A 24,562-nucleotide genomic window follows, 5' to 3' on the forward strand; every position below is an offset into this window, starting at 1 on the left:
CCAGTGACCAGGGGAACACTCTCTGGAGACAGAGCATCTCAATTGCTACCCCAAGTGTGGGAAGGGATTGGCCTTTCTCAGTCTTATGTGTGTCCTGCACAACACAAAACACAGTGCCAGCCGCATGGTTCTAACTCATCTAGTGGCCACTGAATTGGTTTGAATTAATATTATTTTATTGAACATTAGGCAGAGTCTTTCAGAGAAAGAGATCAGCATATACAAGGCCCTGTGGCTGGAAATAATGTGGCCCATTTAGTAAAGAGCTGAAAGTCCTGTGGGTTGGTGCATAACTGGGAGGCAGAGGTTGGAGTGTAGGAGGGAGACACACAAGACAAAACTGAAGAAGTAAGCAAGAGCTACATCAGGCGGAGGCTCACAGGCTTGGAATGAAGGCCCAGCTCCTCATTGGAATCTTTCCAGACTTCTTTAGTCCTTGCTTTCCTCCTCCAGACTCTTCCTGGCCTTGTTTTCTCCATACTTAGCCAGGACCAGACACTGAAGGCGTTTAAATCTCTAGAGACTCATGAATGCAGAGGGAATTGCCTCCTTCTGGGGAAAGTTGCACCAGACCACTCAGACCCCAGCCTTCCGACTCCATGGCTTGAAGAGGAGGTCGCTACAGTGCTGATCTGGGCTCCTACTGTTCTGACTCCAACCCCTCCAGAGAACAGCCAGTATGAGCACTGGGCCACCCCCACTTATTTTGGCTTCTTGGGAGACTCTTTTGAATAGGGCTCTTATCAGGGTGGGGATCTCTGGTTTCAAAAATTGATCTGCCCCTTCTAACAGGATGTCAGGCCTCTCACGCCATTGGGCAGTGCTGAACTCTGGAGCAGCCAGGGCATGTGAGCAGGGACAAGGAGCCTGCCAGAGGCTGGTGGGGCCTCCCATCCCCAAGGGGACTAAATAAAGCTATTGTTGGGAAGAGAAGAGAGAAAATAGCCGACAAGATGTTTTTTGTCCTCTGTGACCTGTGTTAGAGGAGGGGCTGGCATGTTGCAAATGATTGGAAAGGGAATGGCCTCTGGAACCTATTTGAACAGCTCAGGAAGAGAAGGAGCTGGAAAGGGGAGAAAAACTCCACCATTCCTCACCTGTCTGACCTTGGACAAATGGCTTGCCTCTGATCTCCTATCTGTCTCATGGGGCAGGGAAGATGCTACCCTATGTGAAATACCTAGTAGCATTCCTGGCTGTGACAAAACACTCCATAAGTGCAGTTGTCATTAGCCTGGAAGATCACATGGTGGGAGGTCTCATCCACAGTTACAATACCATGGCACCCACTCTCATTCCCTGAGCTCTTAGAAACCACTTAAAAAACCTGCCAGAATGTCTCCCAATTCTACCATTTCTCCCCTTAAAAAGTTCTTGGCCTGGTCTCTAGGAATTAAGACACTTGTTTGTAAGGACATCTGTACAAAGATATTTTGTGGTCTTGCTTAGTAGTAAGTAGTAAGTAGGTCTCAGTAGTAGACGAGAGAGAGGGAGAATGTTACACAAATGTCAGTTAATAGGGAAACATATGAAGAATTGTGGCACCTGTGTCCTGTGGAACACTGTGAAGCTTTAAAACCATTGGGTTAGAGATGTACCTTCTGACGTGGGAGAGGAAGTGTGCATGGCATGATATTCAGTGAGAGGAGCCATTTTAGAAAAAAACAAATGTCAACCTTGACCATATATGTGTATATGTGTTTGCAGAGATAGAGCATGAAAAGCAATAGGCAGGAGTACCCATTAGACATACCAGGCAGGTGAGATCAGTTACCTCAGCTGGGAAGTGGGGGTGGGATATAAGAAAAATAAAATAGATTGTGGCAAGATAAAAGGAAAAAGCTTAGGGTATAATATTAAATTGAAGACAGGTGTAAAATTCTATCTCTAAGATTATTGCAAAATGTCCCATTTTTAAATTGGATATATAAATGAAGATTATAAAATAATACAGACCAATACAAACACTGACTTGATTAGATGAGGTTGGGGACAATCCTTATCTTGAATTTCTATGGTCATTTGAAGATTATTATTTCAATTTTTTAAAGCATCACTTTAAAAATAGAAAAGAAAAACTCTTGGGAGTGCCCCCACTTTCTCCACCATCCCCAGCCCAGCCCAGCCTCAACCAGGGGCACTTGGTGTTGGATGTAATCAATTCCAAGATGGTCTGTGACCTGTTGGTAACTACAGATACAATTCATCCTGTGCACAGTGAGCAGGTCACTCTCCTGTTCTAGAACTGAATTATTTTCCCCCACCCCCCGCCAGTCCAAGTGACCTAGACTCTTGTCTTCAGCCTTGAAAGCCCCCCAACAACCTGGCCCCACATTGCCTCTTTCTTCTCTGCAAAGCCTAGAGCTTTGCCAACCAGTTCTAAGAAGAATGCTGTTCTCGAGATGCCTGGGTAACTCAGTTGCTTAGGCATCCAACTTTTGGTGTTGGCTCAGGTCTTGATCTCAGGATTGTGAGTTCAGGTCCAATGTTGGGCTCCACGCTGGGTGTGAAGTCTACTTCAGAAGAAAAAAAAAAGAATGCTGTTCCCAACTAAAGTAAAAAATGGCAATGAAAATTTTCCCCTACCAAGAAAATGCATTTGCTTTTAAATAATGTTTCAAAATACTTTCTTTGAAATTATCTTCCTACAAATTTTCAAATTTTTCTACATTGACTTTCTGTGTCTTGTAAATCTAGACATAATTTCTCATCCCATTATTTCTGACAATGAGTATATTCCTTCAAGTTTAGTTAAAATGGTGGAAAAGGGCACTTAGTTCAAATATATAATTCTATTCAATCATGTCCAAAGTAACTTTATTACAGATAAACTCATTTTAAGTATCATAAAATAATTCCTCCCTTCTGGTGGGTCTTTAGAGCTCATGAAAATTAAGATACCTGCCATGGGAAGACCAAAGTATTCTGCACCATTCACCCCTTCAGGTATGCTGAGCCTTCCATCCACCCATCCACAGCATACTTGTCCTTAAGAATCCTTGTCAAAGCCTTCCTTTCTTATGGAGACTTGCTCAGGATTCCATGCCCCACCCAGGTTTGGCCACCATGCCACCTTATTCTGCTCTTTGACTGTACAACCCACCTCTCTAAAACAAGAAATCTTGTCTCAATCTCCTGTGTCCTACACAGCATAAAACATGGTGTCAGCCACATACTTCTCACTCAGTGAATTGATTTGATTTGATATTATTTTATGGATCGTTATGATTAGAAAGAATTTATTGTACCCTAGGTATGCATGTGGTCCCCAGGGAAGTGTGCCTTGATAGAGAAAGTGCTTAATTGAGAGTCAAAACTCATGATCTTGACTTCTTTTTTTTTTTTTTAAAGATTTTATTTACTTATTTATTTGAGTGAAAGAGGGAAAAAGAGAGCATGAGTAGCGGAGGGGAGGGCAGAGGAAGAGGGAAAGAGAATCTCAAGCAGACTCCCTGCTGAGTTCAAATCCCAATGTGAGCTGGATCCCATGACCAAGATCATGACCTGAGCTGAAATAGAGATTCAGATGCTTAACTGACTGAACCACCTAGACACCCCAAAACTCATGACCTTGACTTCTCATTCTGCTGTTGTGTGGCATGAAAACAATCACTCCTTACTCTTTGGGCTTCAGTTTCTAGGAGGACACACATACGTATTAGTTTCCTATTGCTGCTCTAACAAACTAAGCTGTCAAAAAGAACGTCTTTTTATTATCTCACGGATCTGTAGATTGGAAGTCCAAGCTGGCATGTCAAGGTGCTTTACTTAGAGTCTCATAAAGCCAAGATCAGAGTGCCAACACACTGCATTTTCCTCAGGAGCTCAGGGTTCCCTTCCAAGCTCATTCCTGTTAGGACAGAATTCAGTTCTTTGCAGTATGATACACCTCAGGTCCCCACTTCCTTGCCAGCTATCAGCCAGGGGCCACCTTCGGCTCTGGGAGGCTACCCACATTCCTTTTCAAGTAACCACCCCATCTCAAAGCAGGAACAGTGTGCTGAGTCTCTCTCCTGCTTTGACTCTCTCTGCCTCCCTCTTCTGCCACCAGCCTGAGATGGTTCTCTACTCTTAAAGGCTCATGTGATTTGATTAGGTTCTCCCAGATATCTCCATATTTTAGAGTCACATGTGACATATAACATAAAACAATCCTTGTGTGACTTTATTTGACAATCTCATCACATTTGCAGCCTCCAGAGATTAAAATGGGATCCCTCGGGGAGCATTCCTAGAAATTCTACCTACCACCACATGGCAACATGGGGGTGAAGCAAGATAATTGCTAAGTTCTTTCAGATTTCCCTTCGTGGCCTTCATGTCACCCTCTGCCATACTATCACAGACTGCCAAGCAACAGCTTCTGTTCCTTCCTCCATCATCCAGGCTTCCTTCACCTCTGTCCTCATTCCCACAAAACCAGTGTTAACTTCTTCCTTCCCTCAGTCCTGCTCTACACTTTTAGTTTGAATCTCCCCTTGGTGCTAAGCAGTTTGACAGTCCTTATTTCATTTCTTCTTCCCCCAACTATCAAATGAGTTAGGCATGACCATTCCCACTTTGCAGATCAGAAAACTAAGTTTTGGAGAGGCTAAAGATCTAGCCCCAGACTAGAGAATAAGTTTAACTCCAACATCCATGTTCTTTCCAATATCCATCAGTGTGTGGAGAGATAATGAGGCCGGGAGAGGTGGAGGGGAAGACAGAGCCCACTGATTTCCCCTCACCTCACACTCCACCTTAAAATGAAATGGAGACCTCATCTCAAGCCCCAGTAGTGACCCAGGCAGTTCTCAAACTGCTCGAGATGTCCAGAATCTGTGAGTGGATGGCCAGGTGTGATGACTCTGTTTGGGAACAAAGGCCACTTGGTGAAAATATACCCATTCATTCCACCTTACATCACTTGGGTTGGTGAAATATGTCTTTCAACCTCAGGTGTTGGGACCTCTTTCAGTGCCTATGAGAGTGTAAGTCAGTGCGACCACTTTGGAGAGTTAATTTGGCAATATCTGGCAAAACTGAGAAAAGCATTGCCCAGCCCCAGCAATTCCACACCTGTGCATGTGCCCTGGGGAAACTCCCCTTCAAGTGCAGGGAGGATGGAGTTTGAGAATGTCTGAATTAATATTGTCTATCATTGGAGAAATAGAAATTGCCTAAATGTTCATCAGGAAAGTGGGCAAATGGTAATGTGTTCATATAATAGAATACTATGCAGCAGTAAAAATGAATCCAAGCTAAATAGATGAGCACATGTGAATCTTACAGACATATGTGCTAAAAAAAAAGATTGTCAAGAATCTTTTGATTCTTTTGATATCACTTACATAAAATTTAAAAATGTGGAGTGCATATTGTTTGAGAACCATATGTAATAGTTAAAATATGAATAGATGCAAGGCAATAATAAACAGAATTCATATAATGATGATTGCCTCTGGGTGGAAGCAAAGGAGGGTGATAAGAAAGTATATCAGGGACTTCATCTATGTGGGCAGTGGCTTATTTCTTAAGTGAGGTAATATCTACAATATCGCTCTTTAGGTCTTTTTTCATATGTGAAATATTTTGTAATAACTATTAAACTGACAAGTAATCACCACCAGATGCTTACCCCAGAACAGTAAATGGAAAGAGCAGGAAGCAAAAATGGATATTCATTATACTTCCAATATAGAACAAATGAAAAAAATGTGGATTACCAGCAGATAATACACCAAAACTGTTAAAAGTCTGGAGGCGATCATTATTGTCTTCTGTATAATAACAACATAGTGCTTTATTATATTTTCCAAACTTTTTATATAATGAGTACATATTTGCTTTTGAAATCAAAATAAAATATTGCCCTTTTAAAAAAAAAAAACATGTGTTTGTTCTCTCTAAGCACTGAGATATGATCAATTTTAGCCTGGGGGAGCCTGGGTGGCTCAGTCAGTTGAGCATCTGACTCTTGGTTTCGGCTCAGGTCTTGATCTCATGGTTCATGGGATCGAGCCCCACATTGGGTTCTGCACTCAGGGGGGCATCTACTTGAGGATTCTCTCCCCCTACCCCTTCACCTGTCCCTCCCCCACACTTGTGTGCTCATGCTCTCCCCCTGCATCTCTCTCAAATAAATGAATAAATCTTAAAAAAGAAAAAAAACTTAGCCTAAATAAGGGAATTTTTTTTTTTTTATTTTATTCAGCATCTACTGTAGGAAGCCCTGATAGGCTAGATCTTAGGAGAAACCGTTCATGTCAGGCTTCAAGTCTGACAGGCCCAAGTTCGAGTCCCAATCCACCCCTTCTCAGCACCTGCCTTGTGTCTCAGTGTTCCTGTCTATGAAATGATGACTAAAAATCTTCCCTGGTTGCCTCCTGGAGCCACTGTGTGGGTAAAATGAGATGAGATCCAATGGATCCATGACCCACAGCAGCCCCTTTCAAAAGCACCTACAGCAGCGCCTCCATGTCAGACTATACTCTGGGCACCAAGAAAGAAGATCCGGGTTCTTCCTCTCAAAGCAGACAGAGGGTCAGGACAGACAGCACTGCCAGAACCAAGTGACAAGCCCAGGATAGACAGCACAGAGAGTAGGACATGATTACCCCTGGCTGGGCTGATCCAAGAAGTTATTACTAAATAACTAGAAGGGATAACCTTTGCCCTCGAGCACCTCCAGACAGACTTGCAGACACCAAGTAAACACATCTCAAACAACATATGAACAGAATGAAGGAGGAAATGTATAGCTAGGTTTGAACCTGGTGCTCTCACTTCCTAGCTGAGTGACCATGGGCATGCATAAGCACCTAATCTTTTGAGCCCCCTCTCCTCCTCTATCATAAGAAGAAGCATGCATGTCTCATAGGTCTCGCTGAAAAGATTGGTTGAATGAAACACAGATTCCACTATCAAGCACCTTCCCTGGGTCAGGCAGTGTTCTTGGAGATGAGGATGCTACAGGAAACCAACCAGACAAGTAGCGTGACTCTCCAAGGGAGATGATACAGGGCATTTGCTCAGAACAGTGCCCAACACAGAGTGGCCAATAAATGCACGTGCCCATGGTGGGCATGACAACTATTATTAAGAAGCCTCATAGGGCAGCCTGGAGAAGGCTTGGCAGGGGCGGGGAAGGGGCATGCATTTCCAGATACGTGAAGGTTTTTTGAGGGATAATATAAAGCAGAAACGTGATGGGAGTAACAAAGGTGCTGTTCATTGGGTACTTAAAACATAAAGGTTTCATGTGTGATAATGTGTTTGATTGTCATAGCAACCATATGGGATGGATACTCATCATCCCTATGTTACAGATGAGGAAACTGAGCCACAGATCCATGTAGAGCTTGTCTGAGGTTGCCCAAGTGATAAAGCCAGGATCTGATACCAGTCAGTTTGCTCCCCCCTGCCATCTCTCCAGATTGGTGGGTTCCCCAGCCAGGCTGGGTTTTAAGAGCTCAGAGCTCCTTTTGGAAGCCAATTTCCCTGGCATTTCGGGTGTTCAAGCTGCAGCAGGATGACCATCTGTCAAAGTGTTCTTGTGGGGATTCCGAGTAATATCAGATGACTGGATCTTTCTACAGAACAGATGGTGCCCAAAGTCTTGGTGGCAATACTCTAGAATGCTAATGAGTGATTTCCTCTTATCTCTTACAGCTCACAGTGCCACACTTCCCTGTGGTGGTCAAGCTGGGACACGCCCATGCCGGAATGGGAAAGGTATGAGAAGCTGCTCTTACACTTGCATTCACACTCATGCGGCCTCCCCAGTCTACTTGTTCCCCTCTCCCTCTGTCCTCTGCCAGCCTCACCTTGACTCAGCTACCCAGAACAGCGTGAGAGGAGCCCAGGATGCAGGACGCACCCTGTCTTCCCCACCCCACCTTCTTCTGAGCTCCTGTGGCACGGAGCTTCTATCCAGCCCCGTCTGTACCCTCTGAACCCTACCTGGAATTGCTAGCTAATTGTTTCCTGTAATTGTGGATTTGGAGAAATCCACACGAATGTAAAGCATTTTATAGATGGTGATTCTTTTGTTCTCATCATCATTTCCACAGCTGCTCTCTAAGCTTATGTCTTACTCATCTCCCCACCACCCGCAGGGCCAGAACCTAGAAGGAGGTGAAAATACATGGCTCCATGGAGGAAGCTCATGGAGTCAGTTAGCTTCTGCAAGAGTAAATCACATATTTCACCCAGTCACAGGTGATATATTTGTCAGAATTGGTCAGATCCTTTCAGTTGCACTTGTAGAAACTCAAATCAGGAGACAAAAGATAATCCATCGGTTCAAGGCACCAGGAAGTCTGTGAGAGTTCTTGACAGGTCTGGGCAGAGCTGGATCTAGGAGCCCAAGCAAGGCCAGGAGAGCTTGGTCTCCTGTATTTCTTGACTCTGTTCCTCTCTGCCTGGTGTTTTCTTCAGGTAGTTAAGATCTCTGGTCCCCAAACTCACTTCCTGGAGGAAAAAAGATGGTGCCTTTCCAGGCTCTCTATAAATCCCATAGAGGGGCACTGATTAACCTTTCTTGGGTTCCTGTGCTACTAACATGCACGTGTGGAGATGTGGAGATGTATGCAGCCCCAGTCGAACCCACTGGATCAGGGTGCTCACAGGAAAGGGAGACTTACTCCTAAATAAAAGGAGTGGGAATATGGGGAAGTGTGAGGGCCCCCACAGGCCCACCTCTCAAACCTCTGGCTCAAAGAGATAAAAACCTTGATCTGAGCAGGCACAGCCCAAACATAAATAATCCTGCATCTGGCACCTTTGTTCTTCCCCACCCTGTGATGCCTTCTGTGTCATCTGTTCCCACATAAACTGCATGCCCTTCAGGCAGCAAAGAGTGGAAAGGGCCGAACAGGTCAGGGCATGACCCCTAGCTCCAATATTTGTGTGAATTTGTACAAGTTGCCATCTGACCTCTCTTGGCCTTCTCTGTCGAATGGTGATGATTCTAACTACCGTCTTTAAAATAAATCCTCCCTCTAAAATAGTACATCTTCCTGAAAGTACACACCACGAGGGCAGGGGTCTTGCCTATTGGTCCACTGCCATATGCCTGGTGCCGAGTAGCCTATCGGTTTGTTGGGCAAGTGGATGAATGAGTGATTCCCTCTTTAGATGTGCCCTTGTGTCTGTGCCCTGCTCCCCATCCTCCTAATGCCTCCTGCACCTCTGCCACTGGGCTGAGGCCCTTTCACTCTGCTGGGGCTGCCCTTGCCTTAGTTCTCAGCGACCCTATGCTGCTGAGTCAGCAGGCACCTTTCGGACCCTATAGGAGCTGACCTCCCTGTATCTCTTAAAGCTGCTTGCTGTCCCTTCTGTCCCAAAACTCCTTTTCCAGTGGCCCTTGACTCATGCTTCTCTCCTGGCTCTCCTCTGTCTCCACCACCGCTTCACGTCTCCTCCATCTTGGTTTCTTGCTGTACCATCTTCAATGTGTCTGTGCCAACAGCACATGCAATCTGAGCACTCATTTGCTCTCTTGGCTTCTACAGCCACCTGCACGCCAACAGTCCCCGGGTTGCATTTCCCATCCAGACCCTCAGCTCTTATACCCAGCTCCCTCCTCTACATGCTCCCCTTGTCTCCCATGAAAACTTATCCCAGACAACCTGCACTCCCTCTCGTCTTTCTCCTCCCCCACCCCCTCCTGTGGTCTTCTCTACAGCAGGAACCGCCAATTCCTCCATCATCTCAAAACAGAAATCTGGGAGTCATCTTCCTCCTCCATGTCCAATAGGTCATCAAGTCTTGTCACTTGCCTTTGTTAATGTTTCTCAAACCCATCCCTTTCTTTCCTCCCACTGCCACCATGTTGGACAACTCTGGGAAAGTTAAAAGAGTTCCCAAGAATTAAATTCGGTGTCTAAAGCTTCAAAGTATCCCAGACAGGAAATATTTAAAGAGACTGATGCAATGCTTTGGGGAAGGGGTGCTCTGAGAAACTCAGGCCCAAAAGGGACTCCCAGAGCATGGAAAGAAGGCCATATATCCAAGGATAAAAGCCACTGGCTAGAAAAAACTACAGTTCGCCGAAATGCTGACACCAAGGGAAAAGGGCTTTTCTCCTTCAGTTTGGAATGAGAAAACTATCAGGGATGGCCTGGGCATGCCAACTGAGCCAATGATGTCATATTCGTGTCTGAGAGGGAGAAAAACAAAATTGGTAACTTCCATGGTACTTCTGCTTCTCTCAAGAAAAAAGATTGTCTTCCTGGAGACCAGCAAAGAGAACATTCCTAGGAAGAAACTAGTGAAGAAGTTGCCAATGGACTCAGTGTTGTTGGAAATCCACCTACGTCCCTGCTGATCCACCCTCAATTATATTTTGCTGCTTTTGTTCATATATATTGATTAGTGCCTACTTGGTGCTGAGAATCAGGAGATAAATAGGACCCACTTTCTGCTGTCAAGGAATTGGGGAGACAGGCAGATAAATAGGTATAATATGTGTTGGGGTTCTGATAGGAGAGTGTGTGGTGAGTACGAAGATTGAAGAAAAGAGCTTAATTCCACCTAGAAGATAGAAGAGTAGAAAGAAGTTCCATGCCTGAAAATAGAAGGAGTTCTAACAAACAAGAAGGCCCCAAAGACAAGAGATGGAATGTTGCTCTCTTAACAATGAATAGAGGCTGTCACAAGGCACAGAAATCAAAATATAGGGAAATGCTATGCAGTTTGGAGAGCATTTAGGTAGGAGGTAATCATGGGGAGCACCAACAGGTTCTTTAGAAATCAGTCAGACTAGACCAATGGTTCTTATGGGGGGGGGGGCGGATTCTGCCTCCCATGGGGCAATTCTGATTGTCACAACTGGGGATTGGGTAAGTACTACTGGCATCTGGCATCTACTGAGTGGAGACCAAGGATGCTACTGAACAGCCCGCGATGCCTAAGACAATCCCACAATAAAGAATTCTACAGCTTAAAATATCAATAGTGTCTGAGTTGAGAAACCCAGGAGAAAACTAATTTTATTTCCTTTGTTGAAGGTTTTACCAGTCCAGAAACCAGAGGAAGCAGTGGTTATTATAGAGTTTAACATGCTTCAAAGTCTGTTCCAAAGAATTATAATTATTCAAATGCTAAAGCCTATGTTGGTCAAAGAGGCTTGGAAAATGCTGCGTTAAAGTAAGTTTTTAGTGTGGAACCTAGGAGTCCTAAATTTTCTTAGATACACTGTTGGGGTAAGAGAATATGAAAGATGCGCTGAATTTCCCAGACTTACCTGACCACAGAAAACTTTGGCTGTTTTTTTATTGTGTCCTTTAATGAATTTTTAAGAACTCTTTCCATATTAAGCACATTAAATCCTTGTCATGCTGTGCAACTCTTTTTCTCCTTTTGACAGTTATGTGTCCATTTTATTATTCAGTTTTTAAGCATTTTTAAAGGTTTTTTTTTAAATATAGTCAAATGTTTCCATATTTGGGAGGCAGTGTGTTATAGTGACTAAAGGTACTGATTTGAATATAGGTTACACACCTCATCATGAGATGGCAAGTAAAAAAAAAAAAAAAAATATATATATATATATATATATATATATATATATATATATATATATAAAACTTCCCCCAAGGTTTCTTCATATTCTTCATACGTACAATGCAGATAATCCTAGTAACAACCTCGTAAGCTGGTTGTGAGGTTTAGGAGACGTGATGAATATCAAGCATATAGCTCAGTGCCTGGAACACAGTGGACACTTGATAAATATTATTTATTAAGAATGTTCAGAGGTGCCTGGCTGGCTAAGATAGTGAAGCATGTAGTTCTTGGTCTCAGGGTCTTGAGTTTGAGCTCCGCAATGAGTGTAGAGATTACTTTTTTAATTAATTAATTAGTTAATTAATTAATTTTTAAAAAAGAATGTCCAGACATGCTTTGGGGACCCAAAATCCAAAATTGAAGTCAGTAAAGAAGATATGACTAAACAGCATCATTTGTCAGAAACTGTATTTCATTTGGCTGTAGTTTCAGTATGAGTCAGATGAGGAGTTGCCAAAGCTACTAAACCATAAATATGCAATAAATAGATGAAAATGGGCTCACCCTGATTAGTCATTAGGGAAATGCAAATTAAAACCACAATGAGATGCCACTATATAACTACCAGAAGAGCTAAAATTAAAAAGATTAATAACGCTAAGTGTTGGCAAGGACATGGAAGAATTGGAACCTACACACACAACTACTGTAAGTGTGAATTGGTACAACTGCTTTGGAATATAGGTTGATAATATCCACTGAAAAGTTATACAGTTCTGTTAAGTATAGCCAGCCTAAATGCATGCATGTGCACACCAATATTTATGAAAGCTTGTTTATAATTGTCAAAACCCAGACACAGCCATTAGTAATAGATGAGATAAATTATAGTGTATTCAGACAAGTGGAAAACTTTCAGCAATGAGAATGAATGAACTACAACTATATATAACAACAGGCAGGTATCTCACACACTTATTTGATTGAGTGAAATAAGTCATATACCAGAGAATCCCTATTTTAATGGTTCCATTTATATAAAACTCAAAAAACAGGGAAACTACACCATAGCATTAAATGGGATACGTATTTAGATGATAACATTTTAAAGGAAAACAAGAAAATTATTACCATTAAAGGAAAGGTTGCCTTTGTGGAGGATGGGGGGTGGGGAGTTGAACAGAGGAGAAGGCAGGAATGAGTAAAGTTCTAGTTCTTCACTTGGATGACAGTTTGTGGATGTTTATTTTGTGATAGCTCATTGGACTGTTGTTTTTGTACTATGCAATTCTCTGTATATGTGTTATATGTCAAAGTAAGAGAAAGTTTAAAAAATGTAATCCGCTCTTAGGACATATTAATGGAGCTCTAATAATGAGAACATAGTGAGAGTCCTACACTGCAATGGTCAGTCCATGGCCAGAAGATTGTTTTGGGTTCTGGGCCATACATTCATTCTGGATGTTTGAGAGAGCCATTAACAAATGAGACAGTGTCACCAGCATCTGCAGAAACATGGAGAATTATCATGGGCACCTGGATGGGACCAATTCGAAATAATATCTAGCAGGCAGGACTGGGACCAAAGTTAGGAGGAAATGAACAAATGTTAATTGTGTCGATGATGCAAATTTCTAACGATCAGAGGTGAACATTATTGGAATGGACGATCTTTTAGGTAAGAGGCTCTCATCAATGCAGAGTTGCAGCAAAGATGAATGCTCACTGGAGAGTTTCAAGAGAATTTAAGCATTGCATGAGCTCTCAGCCTGAGATGTTTAAAACCCCTAAAACCGAGACAAACCTGTGTGTATATTTTTAGTGTATGAGTGTGTGTTTATGTGCAGATACATTACAAACTTTCTGGGTGGGAAGGGGTCCATAGCTTCTTTCAGCTCCTCACAGGGGGGTCTGTCACCCTTCCAAAGGTTAAGACAGGGATCCCTGGGTGGCTTATCGGTTTGGCGCCTGCCTTTGGCCCAGGGCGCGATCCTGGAGTCCTGGGATCGAGTCCTACGTCGGGCTCCTGACATGGGGCCTGCTTCCCCTTCCTCCTGTGTCTCTGCCTCTCTCTCTCTCTCTCTCTCTCTTTCTCTCTCTATAATAAATAAATAAATAAATAAATAAATAAATAAATCTTTACAAAGGTTAAGATACCCCAGAGACGATTCCTGCATCTCTTCCAATGATGAAAGTTTGTGGTTATAATCAATACTGTGAGTAGTCCATTGAAGGGAATGACACAATATCATGTTACTATCAGAGGATTGGAAGTCAAGTTCAAGGCCAACTGCCAGTATAATGTGCTAGTATAAAGTTATAGCATCTGGAGTCAAGGTTTTGAGTTTGGGTCTAGATTGGCCATTTCCTGGCTGTGTCCTTGGGGATGTTACTTAATATCTTCATACCTCAATTTCCTTGTCTCTAATAGGAGGACAATATTATCCTCTTGGAGGTGTAATGAAGATAGAATAAATCACAAGAGCCTTGGGAGGGTGCCTGGTAAACACTCAGTGAATGGGAACTTTAAAAACCTACTACAAATGTAAACTGTTATTGTGATTACTTAACTGCTTGTCTCGGCAACATCCCCAGGAGAGGCCAAAATAAAAGCTAACTCCACCCTTGGGAGTTGCCTTATCCTTATTTCTTAGATTCACAGACTCTCTGGGCTTGAGTCCTGGCACCTCATCTAGAAGATAAGGACATGAGGCCTCAGAATGGAGAAGCCCTTGCCCAAGGGCCACACAGCAAGAGAGCATCCCCAATAACAGAGCAGGAAGGGAAAGAAAGACCTTTCAGATTCGGCCATATTCCATACTTTAGAGATAAGAACAGTAATAATAGAGGCACAGTTGGTTAAGCATCTGCTTTTGGCTCAGGTCATGATCTCAGGGTCCTGGGATCGAGCCCCACGTTGGGCTCCCTGCTCAGCTCCCTCTCCCTCTGTCTGTTGCTTCCCCTGCTTGTACTCTTTCTCTCTCAAATAAAGAAAGAAGATCTTAAAAAAAAAAGAACAGTAACAATAATACCAACCTAATAACCCCAATAATAATAAAAGCTAATGCTTTATAGAGTTTACTCAGTGTAGGCACTGTTCTAGGGGCTTGAAATATATTTACTCATTGAGTGTAATCTTTATAACTACCCTGTGAGGTAGGTATGGCTGGTGCCCCCACTTTACATATAAGGAAACTGAGACACAGGGAGTAGGTAGTGGAGTTGGGGTCCAGTTCTGGACAGTCTGGTTCTAGTGCCTGAGCTCACAGAGGTGAAGGACATCGACATGGTCATAGTCTCATAAGTCCAGACCCAAATATCCTAACACTTTCCCCTGTGGCACAGGGTTTGCTGTCCTTCTAAGGCTGGAGTAGTGAGTGACAGCATTTGGGCGTCCCTGCATCTGGTCTGGAGGGTCAAGGTGGCAGTTCCTAAACTCCATGTTTCCAGCAGCCCAGGTGTCTCACACACCCACTGAGCCAGGGCTGCTGCTGTCATCAGTTCTGAGCAACCCAGACTCTGGTATCATCTCTTGGACTGACTCATACAGCAAGCTTTTCCCACCCTGGTCTGCTTTTTAAGTAGGAATAGTGGCCTTCCACAGTTTGGCTGTTGGATAGTGGAGGAGGGAGGAATGAATAAATGGACAGATGGAACCCAGGGGAGCAGTTAAGAAAACAGAAGGTTAGATACCTAGGAATAAACCTAACCAAAGAGGTAAAGGATCTATACCCTAAAAACTACAGAACACTTCTGAAAGAAATTGAGGAAGACACAAAGAAATGGAAAAATATTTCATGCTCATGGATTGGAAGAATTAACATTGTGAAAATGTCAATGCTACCCAGGGCAATTTACACATTTAATGCAATCCCTATAAAAATACCATAGAGTTTCTTCAGAGAGTTGGAACAAATAATCTTAAGATTTGTGTGGAATCAGAAAAGATCCCGAATAGCCAGGGGAATATTAAAAAAGAAAACCAGAGCCGGGGGCATCACAATGGGAGATTTCAGGTTGTACTACAAAGCTGTGGTCATCAAGACAGTGTGGTACTGGCACAAAAACAGACACATAGATCAATGGAACAGAATAGAGAATCCAGAAGTGGACCCTCAACTTTATGGTCAATTAATATTCGACAAAGCAGGAAAGACTATCCACTGGAAAAAGGACAGTCTCTTCAATAAATGGTGCTGGGAAAATTGGACAGCCACATGCAGAAGAATGAAACTAGACCATTCTCTTACACCATACACAAAGATAAACTCAAAATGGATGAAAGATCTAAATGTGAGACAAGAATCCATCAAAATCCTAGAGAAGAACACAGGCAACACCCTTTTTGTACTTGGCCACAGCAACTTCTTGCAAGATATATCCATGAAGGCAAAAGAAACAAAAGCAAAAATGAATTATTGGGACTTCATCAAGATTAAAAGCTTCTGCACAGCAAAAGAAACAGTCAACAAAACTAAAGGACAACCTACAATGGGAGAAGATATTAGCAAATGACATATCAGATACAGGACTAGTATCCATGATCTATAAAGAACTTATTAAACTCAATAGCAAAGAAACAAACAGTCCAATCACGAAATGGGCAAAAGACATGAACAGAACTTTCACAGAGGAAGACATAGACATGGCAAACAAGCACATGAGAAAATGCTCCGCATCATTGGCCATCAGGGAAATACAAATCAAAACCACAATGATATACCACCTCACACCAGTGAGAATGGTGAAAATAACAAGACGGGAAATAGCAAATGTTGGAGAGGATGTGGAGAAAGGGGAACCCTCCTGCACTGTTGGTGGGAATGTGAACTGGTACAGCCACTCTGGAAAACTGTGTGGAGGTTCCTCAAGGAGTTAAAAATAGATCTGCCCTATGACCCAGCAATTGCACTGCTGGAGATTTACCCCAAAGATACAGATGCAGTGAACTGCCGGGACACCTGCACCCCGATGTTTCTAGCAGCAATGTCCACAACAGCCAAACTGTGGAAGGAGCCTCGGTGTCCATCGAAAGATGAATGGATAAAGAAGATGCGGTTTATGTATACAATGGAATATTACTCAGCCATTAGAAATGACAAATACCCACCATTTGCTTCGACGTGGATGGAACTGGACGGTATTATGCTGAGTGAAGCAAGTCCATCGGAGAAGGACAAACATTATATGGTCTCATTCATTTGGGGAATATTAAAAATAGTGAAAGGGAATAAAGGAGAAAGGAGAGAAAACGAGTGGGAAATATCAGTGAGGGTGACAGCACATGAGAGACTCCTAACTCTGGGAAATGAACAAGTGGTGGTGGAAAGGGAGGTGGGCAGGGGGATGGGGTGACTGGGTGATGAGCACTGAGGAGGGCACTTGATGGGATGAGCACTGAGTGTGTTATGCTATATGTTGGCAAATTGAATTCCAATTAAAAAAAGAAGAAGAAGAAAACAGAAGGTTCCCCGGCACCTGGGAGACTGCCAGAGTGCGCGACAGAAACCAAGCTGGGTGAGAACAGGAGAGGGGAGCCAGCCTGCCAGATGTTCCCGGGGAGGAGTGTTCAAGGCCCCTGCCAGGCTGTGAAGAAGGACAGGGAGGGAGCCCCATCCACTCCATTGCCCTCCCTCTCAACTCCTACCTCCCCCATGTCCTCTCTCATCTCCCCTGCCACTCCCTTGAGATGACCACTGGCCTCATTTATTCTCTGCTTCTCTTGATCAAGATGGACCCTTAGCAGAGATCAATCAGTCCTTTACACCTTAATGAAAATTTTAAGTGCTGTGCTCCCTTTTTCAGAGCCTGAGGTTTTCCTCTCTACAAGCACAGTATATACCATCCATCCTCATTATGCATGGATTCCGTATGTACAAATTCAGCTACTCACTAAGATGTACTTGTAATGCCAAAATCAATTCTTATGGCACTTTCACATTCATTCACAGACATGTGCAGAGCAGCAAACAGTGTGCATGTTCCCAGCTGAGGTCAAACAAGGCAACGTTCTGCCTTCTTGTTTCAGCTCTTATGCTATAAACAATGTCCTCTTCTCCATCTATTTAGAGCCACATTTACACATTCTTGCACTTTTTTGTGGTGATTTCATTGTTTAAAATGCCCCCCTGCCCCACCCCACCACAAGTGTAGTGCTGAAGTGCTGTCCTGTGCAAGAAGTCCTAAGTTCAAGAAGGCTGTGATGTTTCTTACAGGAAAAAAACGTGTTAGATAAGCTTTGTTCTGGCATGAGTTATAGTGCTGTTGGCTACTGGTTCGATGTTAATGAATCAACAATATATATTAAATAAGATGGCTTTAAACAGAAGCACACAAAACAAGGTTATGTATCGATCAGTTGAGGAAAATGTTTGTGACCAGAAGCTTCCAGAAACCCTGCATTTCCCCTAGGAGCAATGGTTCAGTATTCACTAAATCAGTATTTGCTGCAATCTTATAGAACATAACTACCAGAAATAATGAGGTTTGACTCTGTGCACCCATGTGCATGTGTGTGTGTGTGTGTGTGTGTGTGTGTGTGTGTGTGGTATTTGTATATATGTGTGTATATCACATACACACACATATATTCTGGAGTCCTAAAGGTCTCTTTCTTCCTTTGGATCCCAAAATGCCAAGATCTAAGAACAAACAGAAGCAAACTAAAATGGTCATTTTATGACTGTATCTACCCTGATGTTTGTCATATTGAAGGCAAAGTCACCTTGATCATCGACTCATTTTTCTTATGAGAGTGTCAGGCTTAGATCTCTCATGGTGGCACTTTCTCTGCCAATTTCCACATCCTTGTATTGCTCTTGGTTGGCCTGGGTCAAAGAGACCTGAGTCCTCCTTGTCAGCACCATACTTCAGAGGCCAGCAGTATCCATCTGGGCAAATCATTTAAAAACATCAGTGCTGTCATATATGTCAAATATTCATGGTTTTCCTCATCTGATAGCTCAGAAGAATAATAGTGAGTAAAAATGTTAAAAGTAAGTGTGAAATGGGAAGTAAGTAAAGGAGAGTATGGGCTTTGAACTTAGACCTCCTTGGGTGCTCATCTCAACCCTGCCATTTACCAGCATTGTGACCTTGAACAAATTATTCTACTTCTCTGGGATCACTCAAAGCAGACTAGGTGTGAGGATGCACAAGGAAAAGAGAGAGGGTGTTAACAATTCTGAGTACCTATGAGCCAAGACACATGCCTTCAACATCTCCTCTGACCCTCAGAAGTACTCTGAGAGGTCTCCCAGCTTTGCAGAAGTTCCAAGAGTTGTTTCTCCCAAGGTCATGGGTAAGTGCTGGAAGCAGGATTTGAATCAAGGTCAGCAGGTCCTTCCGCCCTTTCCTTCAGGCTGCCTGGGACACTTGGAAACTCACTGGTGGAATCATCTCTTTTCTTGATAAGGCGACCCGCCAACTTCATTGGAGAGTTGACTTATAAAGAATTTCACAGGCCTCCACCCAAAAAAACATGTCAACACCTTGGAGACCAGCACTGACCTTTTCATATGAACTGCTCTTGTCTGGTGGGCTGATCTCACCCCAGGCCTGAAGCCAAGACCCGGAACACTGATGCAAGACAATGAGAAGGAGAAAAAGAAAACTATTACTCCTGGCACTGTGTTTTAAAGACAGTGTTTTACCCCCATCACATACAAGACCTATTTTGTCAAGAGGGACAGAAGCCCAGGAACAGACTGATCTGGAAAGAATCAATTACCTGCTTTTGTGGGTACTCACCATGCAAGTCTTCCATGAAAAAGAGAATATTCTTGAACTGACAGACATTGAAAAGCAGTAAGATTTCCTTCCCCTCTCTCTCTCTCTCTCTCTCTCTCTCTTCTCTGTTTCCTTGACCCATCTTGGTTTTGTGTGAAACAAAGACCAGAGAAGTCATCCCCTTAGGAGCCCCTCAGATAGAGGAGGGCACATGTGTTGCCTGCTTAGGTGGGAAATGCTCTGTATCATTGACCACAGTGTGATTACTGGCTCCTTGCTTTTCTCCTGGCATTAGACAGTCATGTACAGTTTACAAAATACTTGCACAATGGAGGCCTATTCAAGCTCCAGTGGTCGTTTAGGGTGGGTAGTGCTATCCTGATACCCATTTTTCAGATGAGACAAGCAGAGATCAAGGAGGCAACATGCATGATTCACACAAGGTTGCACACAGCCTGCTGTGAAGGCTGCACATTCTCTCCGCTGGTCCTGGCACCCATGCTGAGAAGAGGGCTGCCTCCAGGCAGTTCCACTGGGCGCACAGCCTGCTGTACCATCCTCAGGCCAAATATGCAGGTGTAACCCATTTCTACTGTTGGCAGGCAGGAGAATCAATGTCTTGAAACAAGCAGAGGCTGCCTGCCTCACTGAGCCTCCAGCCTAGGGTAGCCTCCTACCGAGTTTCTCACAGCCAGCCACAACTCTGCCTTTTTGGAAATCGGTCCACTTAGGGGCAGCTGGTATTGCTGCTGACAGGTGGCAGCAGCAGGGTTGTTTGAGAAAGAAAGCCAGAGAAGGAAGGAAACAGTGAGCTTATTACATTTTGAAGTGCACATGTGTGTATGCACATGTGTGTGCATGTGCTTGTATGTGCATGCATGTGGGTGCATGCATATTTGCGGCAGGGTAAGTAGATGCCTTAAACACAATTATCAGCAGTCTCTACTAAGCCTCCTCTGGGCAAGCGAGATGCTATTGGCAGACCCTGTCCTCTTGCCTCAGCTCCAGACCTCTAGTTCCAAGAAGCCTCCGAACCAACACCCTATCCTCCAGGATCAAGGCCAGAAGATGCTAAGGAAGCAGTGTGGTGGGACAGTGGATGCTGCTCAGGCCCTTTCATGTCATGACACTCGTAGGAAACGGCTGTGTTTAGAGGATTCAGGGGGCTCATCAATGGAGGAGGCCATTGGCAGCTAACAAAAAGGGCCAGGGGCCTTCAGCCACTCTAAGGGATGAGGAAACAGAAGCAAGGGCACCCAGAGATGCTCTGGGTGATGGACCAACTGAGTGTAGCCCTGAAGTCAGACAGGCCTGAGCTCCTCAATAGCCTTGCTGCTCAAAGTGAGCTCTGTATAAGGACTGGTAGCCTCGGCATCACTTGGGAACCCCTTCAAAACAGAACACAGGGCTGTCCCCACACCTGCTGAATCAGATTCAGCATTTTAACAAGATGCTCAGGGATCCACAGCTGCTCTGCACACTTAGAGGATGCCAACTCAGATGCCCACTGGATCCAGGAAGTCCCAGGAATGAGTCAGGAGGCCCAGTAGGGGCTGTAATGACCCACAAAGGCCTGGCCAGCTTGGATGGGCCACCACAGCTTAGCCCCAGCTGGACAAAGCCCTGAGACACCACACCTGATCATCTGAGTCTTTCATAAGAAGCCAGTTCTCTGGGGCCCTGATATGCATTCCTCTGATTTTAAACGTTGGCAACTAATTTTAAAATACTCAAAACACCATGTAGGCTGAAGAAAACATATGTGTTGGCCACTGGACACCCTTGGGGCACCAGTTGGGGTCTCCAACTTCAGACCATGAGTGTGGTCTTGATCTCTTTCCAGGGGGCCATGCAGCCTCAGGGTTAGGGCCACAGGTCATGCAGTAGACCCACAAGTTCAAATCCCAGTTCAGCTACTTCTTAGGTATGTTACTTTGGTCAAACACTTGGTGTCTTATTTTCTTATCTGTGAAATGGCCCTAATAGACCTCCCTAGTAGGTGTGGGGTTGCCTTGCTGACCAAGATAAAGCACTTGTAAAAATTTGTAGATACTTAAGAGATATTGATTCACTCCCTCTAGAACCTAAGTGCTTCCTGCATTTTCAGCTGCTTCCAGATCACTTGTGGACCTTGTTAAAATGCAGATCCTGATTCCCAAGGCGGGGGGCGGTCAGGGAGGGCCTGCCTGGGAGTCTGACAAGCTCCCAGGTGATATCTGCACTGCTAGTCCATGTCAACTAGTCATGCTAGTCAGGGCTCAGCAAACTTTTTCCATACAGAGACAGATGGTAAATATTTTAGGCTTTCAGGCCATATGGTCTGTTGCAATTACTCCACTCTGCTCTCGTAGAATGAAAGCAGCCCTAGACAATACGGAAATGAATGAGTGTTCCAATACAACTTTATTTATGGACACTGAAATTTCAATTTCATATAACTTTCACATGTCATGGAATATCACCCTGCTCTCAGTTTTTTTTCTCCAACCATTTAAAAACTCTTCTTAACTCACGGGCTGCACAAAAATTAGCAGAAACCCTCCAGCTCTAGTTGGAGACCCCTGCTCTGGGTCATCTTAAAATCTGAACCAGCCTCCCTTGCTGGATTATAAACTTGCTTGGTGCACAAGCTGCACCCACGGACTCCATCTCTCTTCCTGGCCAAGGCCAGGCCCTTTCTTCATTGTGCACAATGCACAATGAAGAAAGGGCAGCTGAAGTGTTGCCTTACAGAGCTGACACTTGTCAGCTGCCTCCCTTCCCTTCCATTCAATCTTGCAGTCACGTTGTAACTCTATAAACTTGCAGGAAAAAGAATCAGTGACCTGGGAACTCAGGAATAACAGAAGGAGTTTTGATTTATGACGGGGAAGAGCAAAGGAAAGGAACCAGCGAACTGATAAGCAGGATAATTAGGCAGTTCCCTAAGCAGTCCATCAAAGACTCCCTGTTCCCATCACTTCCCACCACTCCTTTTGACACATGACCCAAGCCAGCTGGAGCGAGGACATCCTTTGGGCTCCAGGTCTCAGCCTTTGGAAGGATTGGAGGAAGAGAAGACGCTTTTGAAAAACTTAAGGCCAAGGGCTCTTGTAGTCATTCAATGATTGCTAATGGATTTGGTGCCCAGCCGTTCTGAGTTGGGGACTCAGTAAATGTTTATGAATATTTTGGCAAATATTTATGAACATCTGTTATGTGCAAAGAGTGGGCTAGACTCTGGGATGGAGAACTTTTGGTTAAAATCCAGAGGTAAAATTAAATAAGCCTGTATGTTAACTACACTGAAATTAAGATCTTTTAAAAATCAAGTAAATAAAATTTAAAAAATAAATAAATTTTTTAAAAAAGATCCTGAGGTGAAAAAAAGACATGGCTTCTGAATGGAAGGAATTTATATACAGAACACATAGGCTCACACTAGACTATAGTCTAGTGTAGAGCTTGGCAAACTACCACCCACAAGCCAAATTCAACCCCTGACCTGGTCTTGTTACTAAAGTTTTATTATAATATAGGCCAGTCCATTTGTGTGCATATCATCTATGGCTGTTTTCGAATGACAACATCAGAGTTGAATAGTTTTTATGGTCCACAGAGCCTAAAATATTTATCATTGCACTTTTCACAGAAATTGTTTGCTGATTCCTGGTCTAGTGCAAAGCTTTACCAAAAATTTGTTTAGCAAACCACAGTAAGTACTAGATTTTGTCTTACCAACTGTTTCTCAGATATTAAACATATGCTATGTTAAGTTTAACATAACAAGAATAAAACTTGCCTTTTCTATGTCCAAGGCATTCTGATATGTATTGTTCCAGTCTTTTATTTTTTTAAATGTTGGTTGTGACCCATTTTAAACCCACAGTTTGAAGAATCCTAGTTCACTAGAAAGCACAACATGTTTACTCATTCATTTATTCAAGAAATATTTATGGAGTGCTTTCTACATGCCAAGGACTATTCTGGACACTGGAGATGCAGTAATGAACACCGTAAAGTCCCTGGCCTCATGGAGTTTACATCCAGTGGTGGGAGGGAGACAAAAAAGAATAAACAATTAAAAACTATGATATGTCAATGATGAGAAGGACTCTGAAGGCAAAAGAAACAGGATGAGGGACACACAATGATGGGGCTATTAAGGGAGCCTTTCTGTGAGTTGACATGTGGAGCCAATGGGCATATGGTGGTCAAGAGCATGACAGCGAGGGAAGAGCACACACAAAGCCCTGAGGCAGGGCCTCTGTGTGGTCCAAGAACAGGCAGAGGGCCCATAGGGCTAGAGTGAGTGCTTGAGGTGAGAAGTGGCATGAAATAAGGCCAGAGAGTTGGGGAGAGGTGGGAGATCATGTAAACAGTTGACTACATTCCAAGCCACTGAAGTAAAACTTCCAGCAGAAATACCAGCCAAGTGCTAAGAAGGGAATCCAGATAAAATTGAATGAAGATGGAGGGGGAAATGTCATTCATCTACTCATTTGTCCAAAAACCAGATATTGTAGGGGTGTGTAGGTACTATACTGAGCAACAAGCTTCCCCTTCAGGAAGCTCCCTTTCTAATAGAGGTGGTGGCCAACTAAGCCAATAATTAAGTCATGATAGAGGGAAATGCCAGGGGGAGTGAGAGCATCTTCACGGGGTACCAGGGCGACTGAGAGGAGGCAGAAGCTTTAGCTGCATCTCAAACAATAGGGAACAATAGGGACACACACTTCAGGTCAACAAGACTGAGAAAAGCATTCCAGGCAGCAGGACACACACACACACACACACACACACACACACACACACACACCACGGCATAAGGGCCCAGGAGAACATCACAAGCTGCCAGATGTGGCAGGTTGTCAGGCTTAGTAGTGCTTAGAAGCACCCAGAAAGCTCCAAAATTATACCTCTGCCTGGGGCCCACCCCCAAAGACTCTGTTGTGATTGGCTGGCATAGGACCCAGGCACTAGCATTTTTTGATCCTGGATGATGCTAACACAAAACTCTGGGCTGGAGTGAGACCTGGACAAGTAAGTGAGGCCAGAGAGGGGACAGGGCCAGATCCTAGATGCATTTTATGCTGCACTCTAAAATTTGCACTTTATCTTCTAGCTAGGAGGGAGAGCCACTGATGGGCTGTAAGCAAAGAATGGGCATGTTTGGATTTGTACGCAGTAGTGTGAGAACAGAGAGGAGTGGGGGAAGATTAACACCCTTCAAACCCAGAAACTGTAGCAGTGCAGAGAAGAAATTAGGGTTGGAACCAGGCAGAAACCAAGGCAGTTTGCAATGAGGTAAGGACATCATCCAGAGATACAGGAAAATCAGAGCAACTGGATACTGGGCAGGAGA

The 24,562-nt window shown here is 43.8% G+C and overlaps 1 protein-coding gene across 5 annotated transcripts in view; it reads left to right on the plus strand.

Annotated features, from left to right (window-relative positions):
• The window catches only part of SYN3 (synapsin III), a 454,689-nt gene that overhangs the window by 370,005 nt on the left and 60,122 nt on the right, over positions 1 to 24,562 (plus strand). For all 5 annotated transcript variants that reach the window (XM_072741870.1, XM_072741871.1, XM_072741873.1 and 2 more), the window contains one exon: positions 7,651 to 7,713. In XM_072741870.1, coding sequence (XP_072597971.1) covers positions 7,651 to 7,713 — 63 coding nt within the window. The remainder of the gene's footprint in view (positions 1 to 7,650; positions 7,714 to 24,562) is intronic.

The sequence above is a fragment of the Vulpes vulpes genome, chromosome 16 (assembly GCF_048418805.1).
Source record: "Vulpes vulpes isolate BD-2025 chromosome 16, VulVul3, whole genome shotgun sequence".
Taxonomy (NCBI): Eukaryota; Metazoa; Chordata; class Mammalia; order Carnivora; family Canidae; genus Vulpes; species Vulpes vulpes.